The following is a 22,103-nucleotide window of genomic DNA, read 5'->3' on the forward strand; positions in this document are numbered from 1 at the left end:
CGCCTCTCTGCGCCTGCGTGGATAAGAGGCCGATTCAGGAGAAGCCGTCAGTTTGCAGGAGTTTTAGGATCTGGGTCGCTTCATAGTTTTAAGTAGTAAGTATTGTTTCCAGTCTGAGACGGAACCATGAATCCTGATATCGTTAAGGAAAGAAAAAATGCCACGTTTGACGTCGAAAAACTGACCTTTATTTTGGACGGTGGCCCAGAAAAGACCAGAAGAAGGCGAGAAATTGGTGAGATTGTAAATGTCTTCCTTGATCAAAACATGTTATTTTAACGCGTTTGGTGCTGCTGACTGTTTTGATTTAATACGATCATGGGACCTGTACTTGTATTTAAGTAAAAAACACTCACGTGAAGGTAAGAGAAGTTTAATGTTAGCACAGCCGTGTTTCCATCGGCTGTTAGCTAAGGTGTTAGCAGCTCTCATAACCTGCAGGTGACTTTTAGTGTCCGGGGTGCAACACACTTTTATATGTTTTAGATATCAGTCTCAGAATTATTAGTTTAAAGTGGCATTTCTGAAGGTGACTGTGCCACAATGATTTTTATGCGATCCGAATCTAAATTCGGCTTTAGTGTCATTTATATTTATGATTACGTTTCATGCGTTTCACTGTACTGAAGCAATGCACTTTAACCCACTTCTTTTTTTTCTCTTTTTATTTAATTTTATTGTGGACAGCGGTAGATGAACCCAAACTGCTGACACGTCCCGTGTAATGTTAGTTCAGCACGTACAACTTGTCCAAATTCAAGCTGGAATTTGGCATTGTGGAAATCAATAAACGGGCATTTGCAGTGTTTTTTTTTTAGTAAAGGTTAATGTGTCTCTCATGTAAACTGATAAACTGCTAATGCCAAGCTAACGGAAGCTGTTTCTTGTGTCATCAGGGATCACAGGACAGGGGGGAACAATTAATTTTCCCAAGGGGCCACATGGGACTGGAGAATCACACCAATAACTTCATAAAGAGAAAGAATTAGTTATTGATATTAAGCAGAACTGAACTCAGCTTATGTGTAGAGTTACCTTTGCAGCAATCCCAGCTTCCCATGTGACCTCTTTTAGAAATGTAATTACTGTCTTTTACATAGGGGGGGGACACTAAAACCATTCTGCTAAGCGAATGACTTCTTTACAGTTTATTATAGGATGCTGAGTGGTTGTGTCCTACTCAATTCTGGTGAAACAGGCTTACTATGTGTTTGGCCTTGAGGTATTTGTGGGATTCATCCTTTTCAGCGTGCCATACCTGTTCAATTAGTAGCTGCCTTACTAATGCATGAATGTTTGAATTTCCACTGTAGAGTCACTCGTTTTCAGCGACCCAGACTTTAAGGAAGAAGACCCAAACTTCTTGTCCCGCAGTGAGCGCTATGACCAAGCCGTTAGAAAAAGTGCCCAAATGATCCTGAAGCTCAGAGAGTATGGTATTGCTGACCCAGAGGAGATCTACCACTATAAGAGGTATGTGGTAGAGGAATCTGCTCATAAAGCCAACTGTTAAAGTAAATGGGTTTGTTATTAAACAACAGCCTGCAAATGTTTAAATCCACTCGTTTGTGTGTAGATGCTGTTCATCTGTAGAAGTATAAGTGGGGAGGGGGGGCTTATCACACTCAGTGCATTTCAGCGTATACTCATAAAAAGGCTTAACGAAATGTTCTTATGAAGCAAATGATGTGAGGCTCAAAGGTAAAGTATCGTGTATGTGGTGTACGTTAATGTTACTACACCCTGACTGTACTTTGACAGTAATCAAATTATCCACCCACCTTCTCTGTCAGCTCGTGTGCGATATGCAAAGCAACGAAAACCAATGTTTGTTCCCGAGCAATAATCTCAAACAGTGTCACAGATGTTACATGAACGGCCCTAATATAGTTTTCTTAATTAACCTCCTAAGACCCGAACTCTTCCACGGCATGCATTTTTAATTTCTCTTTGATATTTGGGCTGATTGGAACCTGATGAATGTAAAAACAAAGAATTACTTAAAAAAAAAAATAAAAAAAGTTTTACCTAATTTTTGTTTCTGAGAAAAATGAGAGCCACTTATGAGGATATTTGTTTAAAATTTCGATAGAACAGTAGCAGTATAATGTCCTCGTAAGTGGATATCAGGCCTTTGTAGAGCAAATTTTAGTATTTTGGTCTAAATAACCCAAAATGTGATGTTCACATATGTGGACGCCAGGTCCTAGGAGGTTAAGAGCCCCCCTCCCCCCTCCAAATTGAACCCAATCAAGTAGATTTTTTTTTTAAACCAGTCTTGGCAACTAAGTCAACAACAAAAGCAGCTGGAGCAAAGTTCGCAAAAGATTAAAATTGTGTTAGAGGGCAGCAATCTGCCACGTATCGTGCGCTTTCTTCATGAGCTGTGTGCATTTACTTAAACTCAATTCTTCAAAGCTCTACCATGCAGTGCAGCTTTACTTCCACTGTAAACTGCACATATTCATACAAATCCTTTGAGTTGTCAAGACACATGACCAGATTTATTAACAGTCAAAAATCCCCAAATGATCTGTAGCTCGTCACTGAGTTCTCACCCTGCATGTTTAGAGCTGAGCCCCACATTCTTCTGGTCCTCATATTACTGAAGACTATTGTCATATTTTGATGAGGAACAGTGAGCAGATGGGTTTGGAGTGTTTCAGGTTGAATGTCATATTTCTGCATAGAGATTGATCCACAATGAAAACTGCAAAGAGCACAAGAGCAACTCTGTGCCTTTTTCTCAGAGGTGCATACACACAGAGCTCTGCAACATGACACGTTACCTGTTTGTTTTAATTTTTAAATGTTTTAAAATTTCCCCACTACCACATAATGCATGCTGTACTGAAATGTCTGCCAAAATACAGCTTTTAATGGGGCTTTGGCTTGCAACATTGCATAACATACAGGGAAAAATGTTTCCACTTATTAAAAAAGCAGATGGGTCAGGATCTGACTGTAAGCAAAGTTCTTTGTTCATTATCTACACAATCGCTGTAATAGTTTGTCATGTATTTCACTTGAGCTGTTGGATCTGTCTAGAGATCGTACAGATTTATCTGCACACAGTCCCCAGCAATTTCTAAGAGGGTTGCCCCATTTTTAAAAAGAAAAAAAGAAAACCAAACATTCCCTATTGGTTTTCCTTCCACTGCCTCCAGTTCATCTGAATTGTTAAATGCTTTTTGTAGAGAAGCACATGTTTAAAATCTGCATTTCCATGCACACTAGGGCTGCCACGATTAGTCGACTAGTCACGATTACGTCAACTATCAAAATTGTCGACGACTGATTTAATAGTCGACGCGTCGTTTGAAGCTTTGTAAGATCACAAAAGACGCAGGAATATGTAGTAGGATTTAAGAGTGTAATAACGGATTGAAACAGAAGATGGCAGCACTGCATGTACAAGGATGCCAGCTGCCGTTAAACCCCGAAGAAGAAGAAGCAGCTGTGTCCCAGAATTCATAGCACGGCCCAGCTCAGTTTCCAACAATGGCGGCAGCTAGTTAGTTTTAATATTACTCTTATTCTTTCTGGGTCACAAAATAAACGTTTAACATATTTTCAGGCGGGAATGTAGCTGTGGAAACCTCAAATATCTGCTCAGTTTATCAAGACACCACATATTTTCAAAAGCGCTCCGACGTTTTTGGAGACGTCTGTTACCCACTAGCTCGATAGCTAGCCGGGGGCTAGGCTAACTAGAGCCGTGAGAACACCGGACTCCCGGCAAATCGTTTTCAAACCCACCGCCGTCTTTCGCTACTCAGGTTAAACATATGAGTCACTTAGATAACTTAAAAATTTTATTGTTTGGCTTTTTTTTTTTTTTTTCTTTTAGTATTTTATTTGTTCCTGAGTAAATCTGTTTGGCTGAGATTAAAGTTCTAGTTTTTACACAGCTGAATAAACGTCAAGCAGACAGCTGATTATCAGAAGTGTGAGATGCTCCAGAATATACTCCAGTGTCCTGTTATATTTTAGATAGCAAGGAGTTTATTAAACTTCACTGAAACAAACTATCATCTTGTCTTTATTTTTAGTTAGCACATACCTTAAACACTTAAAGCTGTAAGCTAATGATAGTTATATAAGAGCAGATGCTGCTGGTGCAATAAGCTGTACGTTTTACGTCCAATGGATGCATGATCTGATTAGTCGACTAATCGCAAAAATAATCGGTGACTAGTCGACTATCAAAATAATCGTTTGTGGCAGCCCTAATGCACACACTGTTTTGGTTATTTACTGGGTTCATTGGGTATATTTATTTTTGACTGGCTAATTAGCACACTTTGTACATTAAAGTCCATGCATCTTTGTTTTAAAATGAGTACTGTTAGATCTCTTCACTTGCATTTTTGCTTTTTTTTTGTGTGTGTGTGGGGGGGGGGTTGCTCCACTTGGTAAAATCTGGCCAAACTGGTCACAGTCATTCTTGGATTTACTTTAAACTTATTGGCTTGACTATTTAAGACCCTTAGACACAACTTCATGATGCTGTGCTAAAATGCCTCAAATTTGCAACTTTTGAGAGTTTAATCTAAGTTATATTTTGGGGAAGACGAGACTATTTTGGGGTTGTTTTATTTTAGCAAAACTGGGAACTGTTGAACAGAGTGTCTCTCTCTTCTTGTATGTTTGACAGATCCAAACTTAATATCACTATATAGGAAATAAACTTGATGTCATAAAATAATGCAGTCATCTAACATTTGAGTTGATGGTAAATCTGACCTTGTATTCACCCAGTATGGTCAAAGGCAACATCCCTGAGGCTATGGGAATACATTTTGGGGTGTTCCTTCCAACCATGCACAGCCAGTGTGACTCTCAGCAAAAAAAGAAATGGTTGCCTCTGACAGAGTCCTTCCAGGTGGTGGGCACATATGCCCAAACTGAGATGGGTCACGGTCAGTCTTGGATTTAGCTTTTGACACAAATTAACTTAATTTTTCTGGAGTTCCTTAGACAAAACTTAATGATTCTGTGTTGAAACGCTTCAAATTTACAATTTTTATTTTTCCCCAAAAAAGTTTAATAAATGATCTCTAAGGCCAGGCAAAATGCCATTTTAAGCAGGATGGGAAAAGTGTTTAACACCAAGAATACCTCTGATTTCTTGTATGTGTTTGACAGATCCAAACTTGATGTATGTAGAAAACTTCCAATTGGATGTAATCAAATTATCCATGTCTAATATGCGAGTTAACATTGTCTGAACCACACTTGTGTACACTTCCCTTTACCCAGTATGGTCAAAGGCAACAATCAGGAGCCTTTGGGACTACACTTTGCCATGTTCATCCCATTCCTGCACAGCCAATGTGACCATCACCAAAAAAAGAAATGGTTGCCTTTGGCAGAGTCCTACCGGGTGATGGGCACTTATGCCCAAACTGAGATGGGTCACGGTCAGTCCTGGACTTGGCTTTGAACTTACTGAATGTTGATTAAGGCCCTTGGACAAAACTTTATCATCCTCTGCTGATAAATGATCAGCAGTCACATTTGAGCAAAAGAATAAAACATTTAAAACCATAACTCTAATTTCTTGTATGTGTTTGACAGAAGCAAAATATTGAGAAAATCCAAAGTAGTTGCATGTGTGTCCTTATGATTGTGTTTGCAGTTTGCATGCTTTTCTAAAAGACGCTACATGTAGATCTATCCATGCTATTAGCGTAGCTTCAGTAGAAGTTCCCATTTAGACCCTAAATATTAAACTAGTTTTATGTCATCAACACTTTCCCATAAGCAGTTTCTAAGTCTACTTCCTTCCCACTGACTCTTTCATTCCCCTTTCTATGTTGATAATGCCCCAATTATGAAGCTTGTGTATATTTTGATTGCTCCCCTGATTTGCACTCTTTTCTATGCATGATTTTAACAATAAAGACTGAATAACTGATCAGAGATGGCCTGTCTTTGTTTGGCCTGTGGATTTGAAATGATGGGAACTAGAAACATGAAACTAGTTCAGTTGTCTTTTTCATGAAGTCTTGAAAGAGTAAGAGAAGCAGCATTATAAGCTGCAGAAGTTTGTGGCTCATGAGTTCATAATGAGGCCTCTGAATGTCTCTTTGTAATCTGAGAAATTAGCAAATCTATGTGAGAGAGAATGTAGGCCAAGCAGCTATTGTTTGGTGGCTTTCTGTTAAAAAGCCTGGTGGATGTTATTTTGAATTTGTAAATCTGTCACAAAGCTGCACTTAATATTTACCCCTGTATTCACTCACCAGTTCAGTTTGGTTTGAGCCTACACTGGGTCAGTTAGAGAGAACACTTAGTTGTGGTCAAGGGTGCCTTAACACTCTTGTGAGGCTATTCCTAATATCAGACTGCTGGAATTTGCGATTTAGACCCCATATTCACTGAAAATGATGCAAAAAAAAATAAAAACTCTGCACTGTGTGTTGGCAACAGTTGCTCATTTTGAATTTGCTGCCTGCTACACTATTTTATTAAAGTTGGGGGTGGCACATTTTTGCTCCTTTGTTTAGGAACTAACTGCTTCTGTTTTGTTTTGGGTTTTTGTTTGTTTGTTTGGTTTTGTTTATTTTTTTTTCACGACACACTGAATCCTTTCAATGACTGGACTGTTTAATGTTCCTTCTCCTCTTTAGCCTGCAGGACACTCTAACCATGGGTTCCAAAAATCATTAAACAATTTTTGTCCATTGTAAATGATCTCAGGACCAAAGAAAGCACTATCCTTTTTTGTTTTGTTTTTGTAACTACAAAGTCATGTTAATAATTAAATGTTCCACTTTGGCTGCCCCATCCCAACTTGATTTCCCAACATGTGACTAGTATCATATTCAAAACGAGCATATAAATAACACTACCAGTTATCTCTTTAGACTTAATTAATATACATTCTGTCAGCGTTGTAACAAGCAGGTCCAGTTTACATCTATGTATCCGTTCAACTCCCCTAAACATTTTTGGTGGCTTTGAGTTGTTGCCAACTGAGCAACCCAAACTGAGAGTAGGCTAAAGTTCAAGTCTTGGTCATCCCTGTCAGTGGTATGGGTAAATGTGTAGATCCAGCTACTAAAGACAAACTTTTGGAAAATGGCATTTATGAAGTTTGAAGTTAGATTCTCACCACATGATCAAATCAGCAATTCCAATATGCATGTCATGCTGACAAATTGTTTTAATTTGTCTTTGTCACCTCTTTCTCTGCTGCTTGTGCACATGTCTTTTATTCTTGCATCACTATTTCAATTCCTGTAAATAATTCTTTCTGCGGATACAAAACTGCATCATTATCTTCTCATTCATCTCTGCTAACGTTGTCTTAAACTCTTCATAATCATTTCCACCATCTGCGTCCCTTCTCCTCGCCCTTTCTACATTACAACCTGCTTTTTTCCCCATTTCCCACTGCCTTGCGTGGCCAAGATGTGTGCACCCTGACAGGCCAGAGCCCCTGGATCTTCATCTCGGGATGTTCCTGCCCACACTACTCAACCAGGCCACCCCAGAGCAAATGGACCGTTTCTTCATGCCCGCCTGGACCCTAAAGATCATCGGCACCTACGCTCAGACTGAGATGGGCCACGGTAAAATGAAGTCCGAAACAGAGTAGGCCAGTTAGGAACACGATGCCATTTTTAATTTTATTGTCGATATTCCCACAAACTATTGAGTCAGGTTGGTTGCAATTTAAAGTAAGAAAGAACTTAGTGCTGCTTATTTTACACATGATTCATTTACATAACATCTGTGTCCACGGGGCCACTGGACAAGTGTAAAGTTTTCCTTTCAGAACTTTAAAAAAAAAATGTAAACACAGAGAAACATTGAGTAGTTTCTCACTGGCTGTTGTACTCCCTGGCCACCCCTCCTGTTCCACAGTAGCTCTTCTTATCTGGTTTTTGTTTTGTTTTCTTGTCTTCACTAATAATCTTTACTATACTTTAACAGCATGGGCTGTTATGTCTTTAACTAAAAACCAGTAAAATCCAGCTTAAACAGCATAGAACTGAATCATCTTAAAATTGTGATTGAAAATTAAGATCTGTCAAACACCTACAAGCTTCTCTCGGAGAGAAGTGGATTCAGCTATTTTACTTAAGTAAATTTATACTGGATACTCCATTTTAAGTCTCAAGGGCCAAATGTGCTGTCAATTTATTATAAGTTTAAACTTAGATTTTTTTTTTCCATCTCTGATGCTAAAGTTGTGTTCTGTAAATGTAATTTTTAGTCTAGGCATGTTTGTTAACAGTAGTAGTAGTTTTGCATAAAAATCATCAGATCGACTGCTAATGTCTAACCAGCATTGTGATGCACTACTTTTGCTTTTTAACTGTGTTCTCTGCATGTGTGTCTGGTGGCCTTTGACATATTGAATCACTCCAGGCACACACCTTAGAGGGCTGGAGACCACAGCCACATATGATCCAGCCACTCAAGAGTTTGTCTTGAACAGTCCCACTGTGAGCTCCATCAAGTGGTGGCCCGGAGGACGTAAGTGTTTTGACTCCGTTAGGTCTGGGGTTTCATCATGAATAGCGTTTGTGGGGTTTTCTTGTTTTGCTTTTAACCATTTCACCCTCTCTTTCTAGTTGGGAAAACCTCCAACCATGCCATAGTGTTAGCACAGCTTTACACTCTTGGAAACTGCCATGGTCTGCATGCTTTCATCGTACCCATCAGAGATATGAACACACATTTACCCCTGCCAGGTAACCACAGTCTGTGATGACTTTCTGAATGTGATATTTGTAAAGTAAGTCCTCATCATCTTTTCTGTCCATTTCACTTTTTCTCTTACTAGCTTTGTTTATCTTTCTCTCTCAGGTATTGTTGTTGGCGACATTGGCCCCAAGTTTGGCTTCAATGAGGTTGACAATGGCTTCCTGAAATTGGAGAACGTACGAATTCCACGGGAAAACATGCTGATGAAATACGCCAAGGTGAAATGAAAGTTTGTCTTTTTAACAGCAGTGATTCGCCATGAGTGGATTAATTTACCTCAGCTCTTTGTTTGTGATGTTTGGGAAGGGAATTGCTGATCTTGAAATTATACCCTGTTACTGCAATAATGCACAGTTATTGGTCATGTTTCAACCATTTCTTGTCCTTTTGCTCCTTGCAGATTATTTTATAATCAAGCGCCAATCTGTGCTAACAGTGGTGGTTTAACTGATGAGTGTCAGAAATTGTGTCCTCATTGGGATTACATTTGCAAATGCCTTGCAAGAATTACTCAAAAAATACTTATTCAATTTGGTAATATGCATTGACACTTGGTGTTGTTGGTGGTTATATGGATACAGAATAAATACATTTCAAGTGGGGCTTCAATATGACTCTGTCCACCAGGTGGAGCCAGATGGAACCTATGTGAAACCACCAAGTACTAAGCTGACCTACGGCACCATGGTGTTCATCCGCTCCATGATTGTCGCCGAGTCAGCTCGAGCCCTTGCAAAGTCCTCCACCATTGCCATCCGCTACAGTGCCGTGCGTCACCAGTCTGAAATACGGCCAGGGTCAGTGGACAGTTGATCGCTGTCAATGCAAACATTTGCACAAACATCTCATGACTCAAAAGTAGTGAGTAAAAACAAATTTGTAGTTGAGCTGAAATAAATCAAGTGAACAGGCTGAACGTTACACTAGTACTTTAAAGTACTTCACTCTACTAGTGGTTCCTAGTTTGCCCGAATATCAGCATAAAGGAAAAATGAATCCCAGCGGTATGTGATGTGAAGTATACTGCAGTGCAAACAGCTAGGATTGACACATCTGCAACTTTTGCATAGGTGACTATAAAAAAAAAGACCTGAGACATTAAACTCGGTGGTCTCGCTCGTCTGCGTCACTGTTTCAATCATGAAAAAAAAAAAAAAAAAAAAGTTTTGCGTTTCTATTGCACAGAGAGCCAGAGCCTCAGATCCTCGACTATCAGACACAGCAGTACAAGCTGTTCCCTCTGCTGGCCACAGCCTATGCCTTCACTTTTGTTGGCCAGTACATGACGCAGACCTACCACCGCATTACTGAAGACATCAACCAGGGAGACTTCAGCGAGATGCCTGAGGTACTGACCAGCCATCCTCATGTGGGGCAGCAAAGCTTAATTGCTCAATGGACAGATTAATCACATAACATTTAAAAACACCTTTCTTTTTTTTTTTCCTTCCCCTCCTCCTTCTTCTCCCACTGCAGGAGTTTTTCTCAGGGACTAGTTCACCCACTCTGTTGATCCCACTTCTGTGGTCAGGGTTTAAATTAAGTTGGGGGCTGGGTGGGGTGTACTAGAATGAGAATTAAGTGAGGAATTGTGCTGATGATCAATGGACAGATTAATCACATAACATTTAAAAACACTTTCTTTCTTTTTTTTTTTTCTTTTTTTTTTAAATAGATTTTTACACTTTACATTAAAACAAAACAAATCTGTTTGGAATTTTGAGCAAAATGTTAGAAAAGCAATTACCAGACATTTCTGAAGCATATCTGTGTCGCATATGGTTTTGTTTGATGGCACGGTTGCTGGTTTTTGGTGGAATGGTAGCCTGTCCTCTTTCTTTGGACAGACTGCTTTTTTTTTTTTTTTTTTTTTTTTTCTTCCACTCACTTTCAGTCCAGCCTGTCTCAGAACCATATATTTGTTCCCATTTCTTAAGTTTAATTCATTCATAGCTATGAATTAATCTGTTTCACTTGCTTTGCTCTCTAATTCACAGCTCCATGCCTTGTCTGCGGGTTTGAAGGCCTTCACCTCATGGGAAGCGACCTCAGCCATCGAGGTGTGCCGCATGTCATGTGGTGGCCACGGTTACTCTCGAAGCAGTGCCTTGCCGGACATTTATGTTGAGTTTACCCCTACCTGCACCTACGAAGGAGAGAATACAGTCATGATGCTGCAGACTGCCAGGTAACGCAAAGTGACATTTAACACCACAAATTAGAGAACTACTGAAGCTGAATTATGTGTCAGTATTGGTGGTGTAACATATAAGCTCCGTTCATAAACTCACCTTCACACCGATGACTAAAACATGCAGTTAGTTGAAAAATGAAGATATGTTAACTTTTATTTCTAATAGGTACAGTAAATATTTCTGTAAAGCTTTCAATTGATAGAAACGCAGCTGCTAGCTATCTCGCGCATCTAACTGTTAAACTGAGCACTCGTGTCTGCAGATACCTGGTGAAGAGCTACAAACAGGCTAAGGCAGGCCAGCAGCTGAGCGGCATTGTGTCATACCTGAACGAAGCAGATGTGCGGAGGGTGCAGCCACAGCCCGTCGCTGCCAGGCCAACAGTGGTTGACATCAATGACCTGACTAGCCTGACGGAGGTCTACAAACTCCGAGCAGCCATGTAAGAAAGCAGTGGGAAAGATGATGACCTTGCTACATGAAATATTACCCGTTTCCTTTTATTTGCCCTTAATATTTATATATCTAGTAGAATTGTACAGGTTTTCTGGGTTCGTACATTAGAAAAGGTGGTGGAACTTGAACATTGGATTGCACACTGGGGAAATTCACGCTCCAGCAGCAAAAGGAAGAAGTCAGGAAGAAAAGTCAATTGGAGATATTAGAAAAATGAAAAACCATAAAAGAAGTTGTGTACAAAAAATTTTAAACTGTGTACAGAGAAGAAATCTGTGTATTTTACTGTGTATAGTAACATTTCTACACAGTAAAGTGCAGTCGGGGTGGTAAAATATGCCCTCTCCATGCTGCCACTTCACAACTGAGAACCATGATCACGATGGTCTCTGACAAAGTTGCTTTTTGATTCCCATTCATATTTGGGAATGGGTTTCCACTGAGTGTTGTCCTTCCTTAAATGTTATACACCGTATTTTCTTTTTAAAAACAAGTTTTGCAGTCGTCACTACTGATCTCTTTAATAGTTCAGTTTGCTAGTGCAAGTCTGACTTACACCTGCAGTTGTTGGTCATTCCCTGCATGTGACATGATATGCAGCTGTCATTATCGAAACCCATCCGGCAAGGAGTGTCAACTGTGGTGGAAGTGTGGGTTTTTGTTTTTTTTTTTAAATGTGGTCCAACTTTAAACATCAGAGGGTTAAAAGGCAAATATGCATTTATAATTGGGTGGTTTTTTTTTTTTGTTTTGTTTTTTGTTTTGTTTTTTAAATAGTATTAAGAAAATGATGCTTAAAGTATTGGGACTAAACAGATGAAAAGAAAGTAGTAAAAGGCTAGTTTTTCATAAGAGGAGTTGACATATCTGAAAAAACTAAATGAGTGTTATGGTGTCAAACACTGACTCTGTGTTGGCAGGTAGGTAAAGCTTGGGAGGGGTGAGGCTTTAGTCAAGAACCAGACTAAAAAGCTTGTTTGGTGTTTCTTAAAAATGGACTTGCACAGTCTGACATTTGCTCAGTCGTACATTTCTGCCTGCTCTAACTAAGGCGATTGCAAGAGGGAGGATTAAAGCGTCTCTAAATTGAAGATTAAATAAATCCATCAGGGAGGCAGGTTTAACTTGGACTCAGCAGTGTTTGTCAGGGAGCGTAGGCAACTTCTCTCATCTCCCCTTTTTATCTTAATCCACGTGTTTCTGATTATTTGAGGCACCTGGAAGTTTCTCGTTTCATCCAAAGGGCGCACATACTGTATCGTTTCGGACTCAAACTAATTCAGTTAATTTGTGTTTAAGGTTGGTGGCTGCTCTGCCTCCAAGTTGTAAAATGCTCTCTTTGTACCCCTGCATTTGTTTTGTTTACCACCAAAGAAGAAACAGCTCTTACAGTATCTGTCATAACATCAGCAATGCCACAAAAACGTTTGTTTGTTTGTTTTTTTTATCATTATTTCACAGCATAAAACCTCATTTTTAGCTTACTTGCCTTAATCCAGGACTTCATAATCCCTGTCTAAGCCCAATTTTAGATGTATTCATTGAAGCTTGAATGTTGTAGGTTAACTAGTGTACTATCTTCCTCCAAGTCTTTGGTGTAAACCTGCTATTTATCTATTAAGTCTATTATGCAAACACTAGTTACTGTCATAGGAGGGGCTCATCTTTTTTTGTTTTCCATCACAAAAGGTTAAAAGTCAACTTTAGTGTGACATGAAACACTCTTTGATCTATAATTGTGAACGAAAAGGGAAGACTGATCGTACTCACATTTAGTTGTATTCAGTATGCAACTCTGTAGGTCAGCGCTAATCTTTAATGTTGATCCATTGAAGAGCATTCGGTACACATTTTAGTCTAGACATACTGGGATGGAAAACTGCAGCTTACCTACAACCACAAGGAGGTAATTCTGGCTTTGTTGCTTAATGCACGCTATGTTTCTGTGTTTATAGTCTAGTGGAGCTGGCAGCGAAGAGCATCCAGCAGGAGCTGCAACGCAGGAAGAGTCAGGAGGATGCCTGGAACAACAGCGCCATTGACCTGGTCAGAGCCTCAAATGTAAGTTCAATTTTGCTTGATTGTCCTTTTTTATGAATAAATTATGACTAACCTTGGAAGGTTTTACTTGAAAAGAATATCTAAAACATCTGTCACCCTTTGAATATTGCCCTAAAGTTGGAGGTTGTTTGTTACTAGTCAGTATCTTCAGTTCTTCTGTTTCTTGTGTGTGTGTGTGTGTGTGTATGGTAAATGGCCTGTATTTATATAGTGCTTTACTAGTCCCTAAGGACCCCAAAGCGCTTTACATATCCAGTCATCCACCCATTCACACACACATTCACACACTGGTGATGGCAAGCTACATTGTAGCCACAGCCACCCTGGGGCGCACTGACAGAGGCGAGGCTGCCGGACACTGGCGCCACCGGGCCCTCTGACCACCACCAGTAGGCAATGAGTGAAGTGTCTTGCCCAAGGACACAACGACCGAGACTGTCCGGCTTGGACAGTCTCGGTCGTTGGGGCTCGAACCAGCAACCTTCCGATTACAAGGCGAAATCCCAACTCCTGAGCCACGATCGCCCCGTGTATGTGTATGTATGTACACTGAACAAAAATATAAACGCAACACTTTTGTTTTTGCTCCCATTCCCCATGGGATGGACGTAGAGACCTAAAATTCATTCCAGATACACAATATAACCATCCCTCCCAAACAGTGGTCACAAATCAGTCCAAATGTGTGGTAGTGGGCACATCTGCTATATTGAAATAATCCATCCCACCTCACAGGTGTGCCACATCAGGATGCTGATCTGACATCATGAGTAGTGCACAGGTGTACCTCAGACTGCCCACAACAAAAGGCCACCCTGGAATGTGCAGTTTTATCTCACAGCAAAATGCCACAGATGCCACAAGCAATGAGGGAGCGTGCAATTGGCATGCTGACAGCAGGAATGTCAACCAGATCTGTCGCCCGTGCATTGAATGTTCATTTCTCAACCATAAGCCGTCTCCACAGGCGTTTCAGAGAATATGGCAGCACATCCAACCGGCCTCACAACCGCAGACCTCGTGTAACCACACCAGCCCAGGACCTCCACATCCAGCAGGTTCACCTCCAAGATCGTCTGAGACCAGCCACCCAGACAGCTGCTGGAACAATTGGTTTGCACAACCAAACAATTTCTGCACAAACTGTCAGAAACCGTCTCAGGGACGCTCAACTGCATGCCCGTCGTCCTCATCGGGGTCTTGACCTGACTCCAGCTCGTCGCCGTAACAGACTTGTGTGGGCAAATACTCACATTCGATGGCGTCTGGCACGTTGGAGAGGTGTGCGCTTCACGGATGAATCATTGTTCACATTGTTCAGGGCAGATGGCAGCTGAGAATGTCCCAGTTCTTGCATGGCCAGCATACTCACCGGACATGTCACCCATTGAGCATGTTCGGGATGTGCTTGACCGGCGTATACGACAGCGTGTACCAGTTCCCACGAATATCCAACAACCTCGCACAGCCATTGAAGTGGAGTGGACCAACATTCCACAGGCCACAATTGACAATCTGATAGACTCCATGCGACGATGTGTTGCACTGCATGAGGCAAATGGTGGTCACACCAGATACTGACCGGTTCTGGGTCCCCAGACCCCCAATAGCGCAAAAAACTGCACATTCCAGGGTGGCCTTTTGTTGTGGGCAGTCTGAGGTACACCTGTGCACTACTCATGATGTCAGATCAGCATCCTGATGTGGCACACCTGTGAGGTGGGATGGATTATCTCAATATGGCAGATGTGCCCACTACCACACATTTGGACTGATTTGTGACCACTGTTTGGGAGGGATGGTTATATTGTGTATCTGGAATGAATTATAGGTCTCTACGTCCATCCCATGGGGAATGGGAGCAGTAACAAAGGTGTTGCGTTTATATTTTTGTTGAGTGTATATCTTTTCTGGAAATATACAACATCATGAATGAGTTATTTATCAAAAACAACTGAATGCGAAAAAAGAAATGGAAATACAGCACTAGTGAAAAGTTTGGACAATTAAATACCTAAATATTTTAACTAAGTGATGCAAAAATGATGTAATTATGAGACCACAGGCAGCAAAAACAAAAGTGTTGCGTTTATATTTTTGTTCAGTGTATATATGTGTGTATATGTATATTCTTTTTTTTTTTTCTCTCTCTCTTGTGTTCAGGCCCACTGTCACTATGTTGTAGTGAAACTCTTTACTGACAAGCTTGGGGAGGTTGCTGATACTGCAGTACACTCAGTGCTGTCAACCCTGGCTCTGCTCTACACCCTGTATGGCATCACAAAGAACTCTGGAGACTTCCTACAGGTAAGCAAAATCATCATGTGTGTGGTCAGCAGATAAGCACAACAGTGCTGTTTCAAGGCTCTTTCTACTGCTCAGCTTGGTCTGATCTAAGATCCAAATTTCTACAGCTGCTGGTGTTGTGGGTTTGGTTTTTTTGTTTTTTGTTTTTCTCAAATTCTTTTTCTAGGCCGGACTGCTGAGTGTGCCTCAGGTGATGCAGATTTCTAGTCGAATCAAGGAGCTGCTGGCTCAGCTGAGGCCCAACGCTGTGGCCCTGGCGGATGCCTTTGACATCCACGACAAGAAGCTGAATTCGGTCCTGGGACGATACGATGGGAATGTTTATGAGCACATGTTCGAGTGGGCTCGCAAATCCCCCCTCAATGCTACAGAGGTCAGTCGAGCCCACGAGGTTGTATGGTCACAGTGTTAATGCTAAGCTGCTCTTTGCATTTATCAGCAGCGTGGAACTCGAGTGTGTTTTATATGAAAATGAAGATGTTGGCAAATCCAACCTCGCACTAAACCTGTTTGTGTGATCATTGTGTACAATGCAATGCATTATTTCAGCAACTTTTTTTTTCCCCCTCCCTACAGGTACACGAATCTTTCCACAAGTACCTGAAGCCTCTGCGGTCCAAACTGTGAACTGATCCATGAACCTCACCTCCTGGCCGGACCCTTTGACTCTGCAGGCTCAACAGTACTAATCTATCCCATGAGGCTTTTTACTAGCTACCAGCTGGTATATTTCAAATATTAGCCCTCTTAAGGCCATGGTAGATGGCGAACTAACCCTATAAGATAGTAGAGAGTGAGAGAAGGGAATTTTAAAGTGAGTAGATGTGTCTTATGAAGGGAAATGGAAATGCAACCAAGACTGAAAATTGATAAAGTGAGCCCACTGAGAGACCTGAAGAATAGCTTTAACGCTAACAATCACACATTTACAATTTTAGACTGACCTGCCTTTTGAACAGAACATCTACTGCAAAGTATTATTTGTGGTCAGTTTTTTTTTCCCCTCAATTTCTTTGCTGCATGCCTGAAATTTCCTTTTTTCTTCTCCCTCTCTCTTCTAGCAAGTACAGAATGTCTGATTGTTACATAATGTGGGCAATCGGCTAATGGTAAAATCAGGGTGACAAACTGTTGTTCTTAATTATTTGAAGAGGCTTTTGTTTGTCCATAACATTTATCAATCATGGTACTGCTTAAGGAGTAGTTTCACATCAGTGATTCAACCAAGATTCAACCAATAACATGGCAGACTTCCGTTTGTTTCAGATACAATTTTCGATTGAAAAACTTTTTCATAAAGAGAGATTCTTCAGTCACTTATTGTAATAAAATGATCGTAAAAGTCACTGCTAAATGATGGCTCACTTGAAATCTGTGATTTTGTTTTAGTATCAAATGTTCAGCATCTGTACCCCAGAAATGTGGCCGTTTTTAACAGCATCTGCTGCAGTCTGCTGTAAACCCACGTCACCAGCTGTAGTCCCCACAAGCCTTTAACTGCCTAAATCCTCCAGTTGTCTTATTTCAGTCAAAAAGGTGAATCTGTCTGCCTCTTCTCTTATTTCTTATTCCGCATCTGTTCCCACACAATGACCAACATTATGTCACATGGCAAGTCCGCCGTATTGGTGCTCCATAAATAGGAGCTGAGCTCACTGGACAGCTGAGAGGCAGTGTGCACATTTGAGACGGTGGAAAAAATTTGGGGCTGAGAGAAGATCAAGTTCAGCACGCTAGGATTCTCAAAGCTTCAGTTTCTGACAGTATCGGCTCTGTATCTGTAAATGCTCAGCATGATTATGTTAAGGTCTGGATGGATTTTTTTTTGTTTTTTCATTTATTCTAACATATTTCAATCTAAGAAATCTAAATGAATTTGTTTACTAAAATGTTCCTTTTATCTCAGAGTGCAATTGTTTAAGTGATGCTGCAAAGCAGTAAAATTACTTTTTTTTTTTTTTTTTTTTTTTTTTTGTAAATGACTTGTTGGGCAGTGAGCTTAAATCTAAAACCTCGCTGTAGACGATGATGATTTGTATAATAATTATGTGCCTGACCATTAATTCAGAATGTTATCACATGACTCCTTCTGTTTCGATCCTGTATTTAATGGTTTGGGTCTGCTGTAAGTTCTGATGACAAAGTTGTTCGTAACACTGGTCTTCTAATTTGTGCAGTCATTGTGGGTGGGGAGGAGTTTTATTTTCTTCTTCTTGACTCTAATTCAGAATATTCTCACAAGTAATTGCATTTCATTTGTTTTGTTTTTTTCACAAAACTATTTTGATTTGTTAAACGGTCACAATGATCACTATATAAGAGTAAGCTGTTTGAGGTTTGTTTTTTTTTCTTTTTTAAAAGCTAAAATAAAAACATGTTTCAATGAGTAAGAACAGTTTTTATGGTTGGCAAATAAAGACATGACCTGAAATATCACCATTGTGTGTGGGTTTGTTTGTTTTTTTTAAACCCACCAAAAAAGTCCACAAAAATCTGGAGAAATAAATTAATGAGTGACATGTATACAGTTCAGAATTTTCTGGCTTTGACCAACAGTATCTTATTTTTACTTCCAACTGTTTGGACACTAAAATCCTGGAGTTCCTTTAAATGAATATTCGCAAGTATTTGCAGAAATATTTTGGGAGAATAAGAAGCTTAACTTTGCTTTAGAGGCAAATTCTGTATTCACACTGATCTTTTGGTTTCTATATATTATTTTTCCCTAAGTGTTGAAAGGAATGTTTTTCGAGCTATATAGTAGGCAATGTTACACGAGTACCTGAAGTACTGCAAACCTACATGGAAAAACATTTACAGTTTACACGAACGAAAATTTAACATAATTGCAAAATAATAAAATAAAACTGATCAGACACATCCAGAAATGCAGGTGCGTCAGCTGCAGAATTACTCCTTACTACTTTGAAATTGGCAACAGCTTGATCTGTTAATGGTTAACAAATTACATAGTAATGAGAAATATTTCAGTAGTAAACTAGTCTTTGAACTTGTTGAATTACTATGCAAATATGACTTTGGTCCAAATACAAAGCAACTACTGCAAAATGTAGTTCACTACTCCTTAAGACTGATTTTTGAATGGGTACAAAGTAATGTACACACATTGCTATTAAAATCACAGGATTGTAATGTAGAATAAGCAGCTTGTTTGCTAATGAATAAGCTACCAGACAGTGCAATGAAGCATGCTGCATATTTGTGTAGGAGTTGGAGTAAATGACCTCTATGCATATGTGTGGTGAGGGGGCAATGGACAGCTGCAGTAATAATGTAATTTTACAATTACTCTATTCTGAGTACTTTACTGAAGTACAGTTTTAATGTACTAAAAGTTTTATAAGTGTTTCTAAATTCTGCTTGTAGCCCACTGTTATGTATCCACTATTATGTATTTCTTATTTGGTATTTTGGCTACGGTTAGGGTGCTATTGCACTCCAAAATATTTATTTCAAAGCTTTAGTTATTTATTATTTTTTACTTTATGATAAATAGATTTATGTCTATTTATATAATAAGCTATATTATAACATCCATTATTATGATGCACATGTAAGAGATGGATGTATTTTCTGGTTATAAAAAGTGAAGCTAATTCAGAAATACATTAAACCTGTATTCTTTTAATGGCCTGCAGGGGTCGATGTATGTAAATTAACCTTGAAGTTCATTTTGTAAATAATGGTCAGTCTAAGAGTTAGGAGGATTATTGAGAATTCAGTTGATTTAAACCTTGCTACTCACATCAGGTTTCAAAACACTATGATATTCATGGCTGCATGTGAGCACCACTATATTTATTTCTGATCAAGTAAATGATCTTTGTCACCCTCTGCCACCAAATGGTGATTGTATCACAACAAGCTCTAAATGTAAGCTAAAAGGTATGTTTGTATGGGACAAACATTAAATATGCACACACACAAAGTGTGACGTTTAATGGTTTGGCAGTAATCATGTGAAGAACAAGAAAAATGTATTTGATTTGAATGACATCATCCCAACTCCCTTGTAAAGTAAATACAATAAGCATAAATGGAAGCTATTTTTTCTTTTTTGTAGGAGGGAATGCCTTTTTCTATACCAGTAAATATCAAAACTCTTATTTAAGCTGTCATTTCATTAGGGACAGCTACATAGATAGTTGCCTCACAACAAGAAGGTCATGAATTCACATCCACCATCTGACTGGGGCTTTTTTCTGTGTGGAGTTAGCATGTCCTCTCCATCTCTATGTGACTATGTTTCAAAATTTAAGAAGTTCAGAAAAGAAACTATGACACAGGCTGAACTTCATAACATCCCAGCCTCAAGAAACACATGCAAAAGAATTGGTACATTGACCAAAGTTACAAGGAGTAAAACTAATTTCCATTTTTAAGGAACCAGTATTATTTCGGTTAGTTTTTGTGTATGTGGAGACTTTGACAAGAACACATATACTGACACCGCCCCTGCTTCTCGGGCTCCTGTTCTTTCAGGCCCGTGTCGGGGGGTCCTAGCTCCGCCCCTGGTTTCTTCAAGGATGTTGGAAGCAGAAAGAGGGAAGTAGTGACACGCTGTTGGACACTAACCCACAGTATCGTTGCATTTCGGATATATTCTCTCTGCTAATGAATTATAATCTAGGCATTTCTTCCTGGAGGTGAGTGGAATAGCACTCTACAGCTCTTTTATTTGTTTTTGTGACGCTGCAATCGCTAAAACTTAACTTAGGGTCGGGGGTCAACGGTCATTATTAATACGCTTTTAATATGAAAGCACCTAATAGCTCAGTATAAGGTGTACTAATGCTGTAATATTTACTGTTTTTTTGTATGCGATCCTAGATGAGTCAAAGCGTTTAAACAGGAACAAACAGCACTGCTAATAATGACATTTCCAGTGTCGGCGTTAGCTTCCAACGGTCGTTTACATCTAATGTTAGAGTAGCGGCTGAAAGCACGCCTCGGCAAGCCCTTTGTTGCTCTGCCTGTTGGGACAAGTGCATATGAATGCAATTAATCCTCTTGGATTTTCTCATGTTCTCCCTCTAAAGTTAATCGTAGTCGCCGTGTGCCGAAAAATTGAATTTGCCGTAAGCCTTACACCCCTCCCATTTATTTTTCGTGGAACGTAAGAGGTGGGTTTGACACACCATGTTTCCCCGGAATGACAGGAACGGACGGTTTCACATGAAAGTATGACACAACTAACGTGAAACCATTTGTGTGTCACTGCTGATTTTGAAAATGTGTGTTTCCATTTGTTAGTTTTTACCAAAACAGAGGCAGGGCGGTGAGTTATTGAAATGCTGATTAGAAGTTAACCAAGTCACAACAGGTAGGAATAGTTGCGTTCAAGTGTCAGTGTACTTAAAGTTAAAACCAAAGACTGTATATAAAAGACGTTGCACACTGGTTTGGAGTCTTTTTGAAGGCTCAGCATTAAGCTGTGTTAATCTTTTGAAGCCACATGTGACCATATTTGGGAGAGATAGTGGCATGTTGCGGTATCCTCTAGCTAGCGGGCTTGGTTAGCAATCTGCATCTATTAACTGTACCACAGACTTGCAAATCTGCTGCCGCCAGACTAACAAAACTCTACAATTTCACGCACAGAGAAGCAGAAACTTTCTGGACAGTTTGCACAAACACTCAGAGGTTCAGTTTGTTGACCCAAAGCCTGCCAGACAGCAGCCAGCTTCAGTTTCCTGTGTTGGGACACCTGTCATTTAAAGTGGCTACACCTTTAACTCCAGCATTCAGTTGGACATGTTTAAAAGAGAAAAAAAAAACACTATGGTTTTGTGTTTAGGTGGGAAACTGTCAGTAGAGGCCAAAACAGGCTTTATACCTCGCAGTAAGCATGGTTTTTAATGCTGTACATTTGGACATGTTAATGTGGGAGTCTTTTGGGACGCTCTTCTGGAGCCAGCTGGATGTGCCCATTAAAGGAACCACAGTTTTTAGGACTTCCTGTGTTTTGTTTGTTTCCCTCCTTATGCACTGTAGAGCAGGGTCGTATTACAGGAAGCATGTTCAAAAAACTTTTTAAGAATAGGCTTGAGAACCTTTGAGAACTTTCAGAAAGGCTAATCACAGATCAATCATCTTTGAGTATGACAAACATTTTTTTCCATCCGTGTGACCAAAAACAGCACAACAAATAAATAATCCTTAACCAGTAAGTTATTCTAAAGCTTTGACAGATAAGGTTGTTTTTAAAGAGTGATTGTTACAGTCCAAAAATATTTACAGTGGAGGGAAACTGGCTGACAGCTGCAGTACTGTCCATAGAGTCACATACTTAGAAACATGGAGGCAATTTATTCTGAGCTGATCATAAATCTGCTATGTAAT

At 39.8% G+C, this 22,103-nt stretch overlaps 2 protein-coding genes across 4 annotated transcripts in view; both read left to right on the forward strand.

The window, feature by feature from the left end:
• The first annotated feature begins 14 nt into the window (after positions 1–14).
• Positions 15–18,176, forward strand: acox1 (acyl-CoA oxidase 1, palmitoyl). Of its 3 annotated transcripts, none has more exons than XM_082537992.1 (14): positions 15–235; positions 1,314–1,473; positions 5,263–5,423; positions 8,383–8,490; positions 8,589–8,708; positions 8,824–8,939; positions 9,349–9,518; positions 9,907–10,069; positions 10,719–10,909; positions 11,179–11,358; positions 13,328–13,433; positions 15,597–15,740; positions 15,907–16,113; positions 16,317–18,176. In XM_082537992.1, the coding sequence occupies exons 1-14, from the start codon at positions 127–129 to the stop codon at positions 16,365–16,367; spliced, it is 1,986 nt and encodes a 661-aa protein (XP_082394118.1). In that variant the 5' UTR covers positions 15–126; the 3' UTR covers positions 16,368–18,176. The 3 variants fall into 3 exon arrangements, with proteins under 3 accessions (XP_082394118.1, XP_082394117.1, XP_082394119.1); XM_082537991.1 differs by lacking the exon at positions 5,263–5,423 and adding an exon at positions 7,420–7,580; XM_082537993.1 differs by lacking the exons at positions 5,263–5,423; positions 15,597–15,740; positions 15,907–16,113; positions 16,317–18,176 and adding exons at positions 7,420–7,580; positions 14,401–14,652.
• A 2,079-nt stretch (positions 18,177–20,255) lies between these two features.
• Positions 20,256–22,103, forward strand: part of LOC309708083 (inactive rhomboid protein 2-like) — a 38,307-nt gene continuing 36,459 nt past the window's right edge. Inside the window, exon 1 of the mRNA XM_082535827.1 lies at positions 20,256–20,407. The gene's annotated coding sequence lies outside the window, so the exon portion shown is untranslated. The remainder of the gene's footprint in view (positions 20,408–22,103) is intronic.

The sequence above is a fragment of the Aulonocara stuartgranti genome (assembly GCF_965226115.1).
Source record: "Aulonocara stuartgranti genome assembly, chromosome: 6".
NCBI classification, from domain to species: domain Eukaryota; kingdom Metazoa; phylum Chordata; class Actinopteri; order Cichliformes; family Cichlidae; genus Aulonocara; species Aulonocara stuartgranti.

Bases quoted from the DNA above. Each gene is read 5' to 3' on its own strand.
- acox1 (XM_082537992.1), top strand. From the start codon at position 127: ATGAATCCTGATATCGTTAAGGAAAGAAAAAATGCCACGTTTGACGTC. The intron at 8,491-8,588 runs GTAAGTGTTTTG...CTCTCTTTCTAG, and splicing joins CAAGTGGTGGCCCGGAGGAC to TTGGGAAAACCTCCAACCAT. The intron at 13,434-15,596 runs GTAAGTTCAATT...TCTTGTGTTCAG, and splicing joins ACCTGGTCAGAGCCTCAAAT to GCCCACTGTCACTATGTTGT.